The 7,786-nt window shown below is 38.8% G+C and overlaps 1 protein-coding gene across 1 annotated transcript; it reads right to left on the bottom strand.

Moving 5' to 3' along the window:
* Positions 1-215: 215 nt before the first annotated feature.
* LOC136831995 (uncharacterized) lies at positions 216-1,064 on the bottom strand. The gene is made up of 2 exons (XM_067092478.1): positions 969-1,064; positions 216-734 (listed from the first exon to the last, which is right to left on the bottom strand). Exons 1-2 carry the CDS (start codon positions 1,062-1,064, stop codon positions 216-218), a joined length of 615 nt encoding a protein of 204 aa, XP_066948579.1.
* Between the last annotated feature and the right edge of the window lie 6,722 nt (positions 1,065-7,786).

Genomic DNA, 7,786 nt, shown 5'->3' on the forward strand with positions numbered 1-7,786 from the left:
CACTACTGACTCTGCACGGTCAGGCTTGATACACATTGACGTGTGGAGTACTCTGAATTTGCTGGCTAGAATCCCGAAGGCATTCTCCACCGTCCGCCGTGCCTTACTTAACCTGTAGTTGTAGATCTGCTCCTCCTTGGGCAGGCCTCTTTTGGGGTAGGGCTTCATGAGATAGTTCCGCAGGGGGAAGGCATCATCGCCAAGCAGGAAGTAGGCTACAGGAGCTCCATTTGTTGCATCTGGTAGGGCCTCAGGTTGGGGAAGGTTTGCATTTCACACAGACGGGTCTGGGCAAATACACCACCGTCCGACTCTGACCCAATGGCACCCACGTCCACGTAGAGGAACTTATATGAAGCGTCGACAATGGCAAGTAGAATCATGGAGAAGAACTTCTTGTAATTGTAGTAATGTGTACCACCAAGGGGAGGGTTACGGAGCCTGATGTGTTTACCGTCTATTGCTCCAATTACGTGGGGGAAGTTCCACCATTCCTCAAACCTGCGGGCAACCTGCTTCCAAGCCTCTGGTGTTTGTGGTACCTGCAGTTCCTCATCTCCAAAGGCAGAAACAATGGCCCTGCAGGTCTCAGGTACAATGCAACTTAAGGTGTTGTGGGCTACTCGGAATGCGTATTGCAGGCTCTTGTATGAGTCACCCGTAGCGAGGAAACATAGGGTGATAGCCACACGCAGTCCTGGTGTAAGGGGTTCCCTCCAAAATATGCGTTGCTTCTGAATGTAGGATGGGTGTGACACGTTCAACTATTTCACTGAATATGTCTCTGTCAGTTCGCGTAAAATTCCTGTATAGTTCTGGGTTTTCAGTTGCCAGCTCCTCCATCAGGTTGTCATAGTGGCCTAGCTCCACTCCTCTTTGCAAGTACGGCCAAGCCCAAACCCTCCTCGGCCTCCTCTTTTTTTTCTTATTTTCAATTGCAATGTAGCCTTCACAGCTTCCACCAATACCATGCAGTGCACATACTCCACAACGGCCTCCATTACGTTTCTTTGTTGTCTGTGTGCTGGTGTTATAAGGGCAACGATGTCCTCAATGTTCCCCATGTTGATTCAGCAGCAGGGGAATACTTCTTGCTACAGGGAGGTGGTGAATGGCACTGCAAACACGTGCACAGCACGGCCCTTTTGTACCTGGCGTATACCCGCCGATGTACGTGGGGATATTGTGAGGGTGTCGTGAGGTCGTAACGCACAATGTTACACATACGGTATACGTGCGTGGGTGTTATATGCTCTGCCACACATTACATGTGGGGCAGTGGCCTATTGTCGTGGCAGTTCACGTAAGCATCCTGTCAATCTTGCTCAGTGTGTAGCCTTAATACGCATTACTCCGTACTTACGTTATGGCGTTGTTATGTTGACTTACGGACATCGGCCTTTGACACGTATACACTTGATCGCTTCGACAAACCCTACAGTATAGCCACGTTTCACATGCGTGAACATGCGTGGGCTGATACGTGAATGTGTGAATGGACCTTAAGTAATGTGGTGCACTGACGGCACTACCCACCTACGGAGGCTTATCCAAGTGTCTTCACTGTCAAAGAAGCATGAAATAGCTGTGGCAAATATTGCCGGTTTCCGAATATTCTATCTCCAAAAGCTGGACTTTGATTCTAGGCTGTGCATTGCATTATGGAAGTTGGGTACACAGCAAAACTAAATTAACCTTATGTAAATCATCTTGTAGAGAGGACACCAGTCAGCTTCATGGTACTGTTACCTAAAAACTGGTCTCTTTTTTAACGTACTTCTCGTCCACAGTATTTGTAGAGTCATGATGTAAAGTAGGAGGCATTTTGACTGTGTGGTCTTCAAAGAAACTGAAATCACATTGCCAAAGTGGTCTTAGATTGCTGAATTAGTTTCAAGTCTTTATCCCATTTGTTACTTCAGGTGGTCTTTTAAGAGGCAAATATTCTCTCAAGTTACTCAAGCAGAATTTGGGAAAACTTACTGAAGTTACAAGATTGACAGAGGCATTTTCTATGAAGTCCTTCTGTATCCAAGATTATTTCTGGTTCTGATCTAAACACCTTTGTGGATTTCAACTAAGTAATAAATAGCTCCTATCAGTAAAGAAAAATGTCAGCAACACGGATGTCTCAAGTTCTAATAAATTCTCTAGATCATTATGAAGCTTTTCGTAGACCTACTTAAGTTAACCAGTTGGAGGGTGTCCTAGGGACAGAATGCTTCCAGTAACCAAACAGTTGTCAAATACTTTGTTAAACTTTTCATTTAGAGGAGAGACAAAGCCACACTTGTCATGAGTTACTCTGGGACTTCTATAAAGGTTCCCTGGTCTGCAAAAGCAGTCTTAAGAGGTCAGCCCCTATTTTGAGGGGAGTAACTAAAGTATTGGTGAAATAAATTGTTAAAAAAAAACATTTTACTTTGTAAAACATGTTCATATGTATGTTTTGATTTGCGGGAAATAAAACTATGTTGTTTTAGTTTTGTCTTGTCTTGGTCTTCTTCTTAAAATGTAATACATTTTCTTACAAAATGCTAATTTCATACATCATAACAATACATGATTATCACAGCACTACGTAATAATGCATACTTACAGAATATTCCAAACTGCATGGTTACAGCACATGCCATAATGCATGATTACAGCATATGTATGCCATAATGCATACATACGGTATACTGTATATTATAATACATAAATATCTTTTACTGTAACCTAACACTGTACTGTGAAGATAAAAAGGCCCAAAAACCTATTTTACATGTTACAGCCATATATTTTGAAATCCCAATACTTCTGTATTCGTGATCACTGGTGAATTTCACCAGTAATAAAGAGTACAGAAGTATTTGTATTCGAAATACTGTACACGGCTGTAACATGTACATAGCGTTTTTATGTTCCTTTTGATTTTCAAGGTCCATGTTGACAGCATAATAGAGTATACATAATAGTTACATGCTGAAATGTTTTCCTCCAGAAAAGTCTTCTCACATGTGAGTACAAATATGATGATGGAGGCTCATTTTCAAACTGCAATTTAGACATTAAAACCAGATTTGAGGATTATAGTGTAACTCGGTTCCAAGACTCCTTCTTCTCTCTTCATTGCGAACTAACTTGTCCAGAGACAGAAAGAGACAATGTCTTGAAACACTGAATTATAATATAATCCTGAGAAGTGAAAGTTCTCAAGTTACAAATTATGTCTCGGTTACAAAAGCACTTGATTGTAAAAACACCCAACTTTCAAGAACATAAGACAACTGATGTTTCTTTTAACCTGGCACTTAAAATTGTGCCAAATACCTGTGCTAATTCAAATATTAAAATCATGAAGTTTGAAACAAGTACCGAGAGAAAGTGTACTCTAAACTGGCACAAATTATTGTACAAGGGATATTAAAAGTTTTCAGATAAATGAAAAGCAAATTACTGCAAAGATAACGTTGATTTTTGAAGTTTGCAATATGGGATGGATCTGGTAACTGACATCAAAGCACTGAAAGAGGTTATGGCAATTCAAGTACCGTACCGTAATTCTAATAACGAACCTTCGTGTGGGAGGTTTTAAAATTATCTTGGATGAATAAACCAAATGCACTGACTTTTTCCTGAGCAAATGCAGTGCATTGCTTAATAACATCATTTGCTAAATGACATTTTAATTGAAGACAATTTGTTTTGCATTGATGGGCTGTACCAACAAAATAGAATCCTATAACTTCATATTACATTAAGCTCAAGGATGTTAATATTTGTACCAGGGAAGCTGATTTTAATGAGAGAGAGAGAGGGGGGGGGGCGACACTGCAGTTAAAAGTGAGATTCTTCATAATACTGTCTTTTGAGCAATTTCTTCCCAACACTTACAGAAGAAATAAGGGTATTTGTATGTGTTTTGGCTTTTCATGGATTCTTCCCAAAACAGGGAAATTGTCAAGTGAAGCTTCTCAGTTATCAAATAGTTGAGAGATGACATTAAATCCTGGGTAACAAACATCAGCCCTAGAGGGTTTGAAACGCACATGATTTCTGCAACATTTCTGCCACAAGTTCTGTGCGAAGTTTTAAATGTTTGTGGCTATTAATAGGGTACCGAGACATGACATCATCCAATGGCCTGATGTAGCCAAACTGAAGGGAAACAAGAAAACAAAAGGTGGAACAGAAGACCAAAGGAAACAAAAGACATCTGTTGCCCGCTGTCGCTGGAGAAAGTTACACTTCTGGACACCTAGATCTATCTCAAATTCTTGCAAAGAAGCTGTCTTAGCTTCTTCAACTATTTTACCTCAATGAAAGATAAAACTTGAAGTTTTTACTTCACTGAAGAGTAAAACTAACTTTGTTTTTTACTTCACTGAAGGACAAATTTGAATCTTCACTTCACTGAAGTAAGATCTATAAATACTGTACACATTTCAATAAAGAATAAAAAGTACAAATTTTTGCTACTCTGCAAATATTCTTATGTGACGTTTTTAATGCAGCATATATTTAAATGTATTATTTCTTCAGGAAAGTCAAAACTCAAGTTTTATTCTTCAATGAGGTAAAACCGTTGAAGACACTTCAAACGGATTGCTTGTAGAGCAAAAGGCAGGAAGCAACACAGCTAGGGACCAAAGGGTCTGCAGCAAAGAGCCTTTGGCTCTATCTGGCAAGGGCTGCAGAAGGCATACTGCAAACAGTATCCACCTAACAGTACAAAATTTTGGAAGGACATTCAGCGTCAAGAGGGAAAACTACATACCAGGACGAGAAACCCAAAACTTGACAAAAGGGGGAAAGTGTCAATGAACCAAAATCCCTCTCGGCAAAATTGGTGACGTGACAAGTGCTGTACTTTCACCGCAAATTTTAGTTCAAGTTTCAACTCCAGTGAAATGTCAAGGGAAAAAATAAGTTTTACACTACCTTTTATACAGTATATTGCATATAAAAAATATAAAGAACATGAACTGATGCAATGAAACACTGCCAAGGTCAAAATGTATCTTCCTTACAAGCAAAAGAGCAAGCACCCAGGGGTAACGCCCCCCCCGCCCCCCAGAAACACAAGTCATTTGTGGACAGACAACCACAATTAAAGGAATGCTACAAAGCACATCACCTGCAGATTGGGTGTGGGTCTAAATGGAAATGAGTGCTAAAAGAAAGGTAACCATTACATAAAAAAACACAACCGAATAAACTATGGAAATTGTCATTTTCAATATAAACAGAGTTTCCCAGGCCCCTGAGTTAAATGAGAAAAACAAGCAGAATGAAAAATAGCCCTGAAAACCTAAAGCACGTATATAAACCAAAAGAAGTAAGTTTGCAGAATGAAATTACAAAATACATTACCTGTCTTGTGGTAGTTTATCTGCATGTGGTAGTTTATCTGCATGACAACAAGTAGTAAAAAGGGTGTTCATCTATTACTACAGCAATCCAATTTGCCTAAATGGGATTTCATGCAAGTTGGTTCCATTACTTCTAACCATACACTACCAGTCACTGCATGATGGCCTGAATGTCTGTTAACTTGAAGGATAAACGTCTACTGAGGAGTCTGCCAAGCAAGCAGTCATTCTTAGACTTTGTTTTAGATGTTTAGGCCTTGAGTGAAAATATTCACTCAATGGTATCCAGGAAACTATGGATTTTTAAGCAGGTTTCACTTCAAATGCATCCTAGGCTAATGTCTTGAAATACACAATGAGGAATCAACCATCCTGGTTAATACACATCAACCTCATACCTGCACGGAAAAAGGTGAACTTACAAACAAGAGAGTTAATCATTCCCATGACATTTTTGAAAGTCAATACAAAATATGAACCAAAAGGGCCACTTCTAATATACCAAAGAAATGAAGAGGGCTAGCACACTTCTTCACTAAGGGAGGTAGGGAGGGAACAATTAAGTAAGAGGTGTGTACACTACTGTATTGACTTCTGTTAGGTGATGCCAGGCAATTTTAGGTCGAGTCTATCAGACATACAATTGTTATCAAGCAAAAAGTTACAAGAACAATGGGTGTCGCATCCTTGGTTATTCACACAGCGATATTGCCTAAACCAAACTTCTAAAGTTCATATTAAAATTTCAGCATTTAACTCAGGGAATATGAAAGGAGGAAAAACCATCCAACTTGTTACAAAAGACAATCTCTCTCTTATAACCTTAGCCAAAACACGCACTACCCTTTAACCAACTGTTTGAAAACACCACAAAAGTACCTTTTGAACAGGTCAACCCAAACATTTACAATACAGCATTTCATCAGATTCTCCGTCATTTGCTATAAAGTCGATTACAAAATTGTCAAGGAGTTCTAATTTAGTAAATAAAATCTAAACTTTATCATTTAAACACATCCTTTGGCCATTAATTAGCTCAGTGGTCTGGTTAAGCTATGCAATAATGATAATGTGAGTAGCCTAGGAATTTTAATTTTTAATAATGATGATAACAACATGAATACCCTACGACTTTTTTTTTCCATTATGAGAACATGAGAAGTCCCACTAATTCTTAAATACACTTGAAAATATTTCAGAATGCCTGTGTTGGAGGCAGGAAATTTTGCCTTCTATAATCCTGGCCAGTATAAGACAGGCCCAGTTGGAACATTGCTCCCTAAGAAAAAACCAATCGAGTGAGGCCATCGTGTACACAGATAATGCATACTAACTGCTTTGCCTTTTCATCAAACTTCTAAAATCCAGGAACATTTAACTGGTTTATATCACAATATGAATAATTTCAACAATATTGAGTATACAAAACAGTGCTAGTTTCAGCATTATCAATAATTTACGTAGACAGACCACCATCTCTAAATTCTACACCAACAGCACCACACCAATGGCTTCCATTTATCATCACTAGTGATGTGGCTTAACCAAATCACTGAATTAACCAACATGCCTTCTCACAGAACTGATAGATGGGGTGGTTCTCAAGATCATCATAATCTTATCTAATAAACTGCAACTCCTTCAAAAAAATTAAAAATTGGGTCAATTGAAATTTACGACTGACCAAATTTCCCTCACAAGTTGTCTCTTACATTTGATCCCCACTGTTGGTTCAAAGTCTGGCAATTACTACTAAAGATAAGTTTGATACCAAGTGCTGAATGAGGCACAATGACATGAAAATTATTTAGAGAGCAGTCACTAATGAAAAATCCTTTACAATCTGACAGGATATAAAAAAAAATCTAGTTGGGGCAAGTCACTTGCAAGGAATTTTACTGTCTAGTAAAACTTTTTAAACTTGGGGTCCCAAACCCAACTCAACAAATCAGGTACCAAACAACCACTGAATGAGTTTCATGTTTCATGAAACTAAGTACAAAAAACTCTGCTGAATGTAATGGAGGAAAAGGAAATAGAGAGGAGCCAGTGAAGTAGGATCTCACATGTTTAGGAAACCTGACTTCAACCCTACTTTGTGTAACATCACAATTATTTCAGGTCAATGTGTTACTCTGTACGAAATAAAGTAGCTTTTCTGCTGACGCCACCCTTCTGTTAAACTATAACTGGGAGCAAAGTGTGTCATCCACTTATCCTCAAAATAAGCTGAAGAAATTGATGTCCTGTGGATCTTCACTTCCGGTGACATACTTTCTGGCCAAAGAAGAATCTGTAACACAAAAAGAAATTGTCAAAACACAACTTTTATACGTTCATATTTCCAAGTTGAATTTGGGTTTTCATTTCACTTTTATTGTCTTTATGATTATTCACAGTGGGTAACCATTCACAAGGAACAGCAGAGG

Source organism: Macrobrachium rosenbergii, chromosome 49, assembly GCF_040412425.1.
Source record: "Macrobrachium rosenbergii isolate ZJJX-2024 chromosome 49, ASM4041242v1, whole genome shotgun sequence".
Taxonomy (NCBI): Eukaryota; Metazoa; Arthropoda; class Malacostraca; order Decapoda; family Palaemonidae; genus Macrobrachium; species Macrobrachium rosenbergii.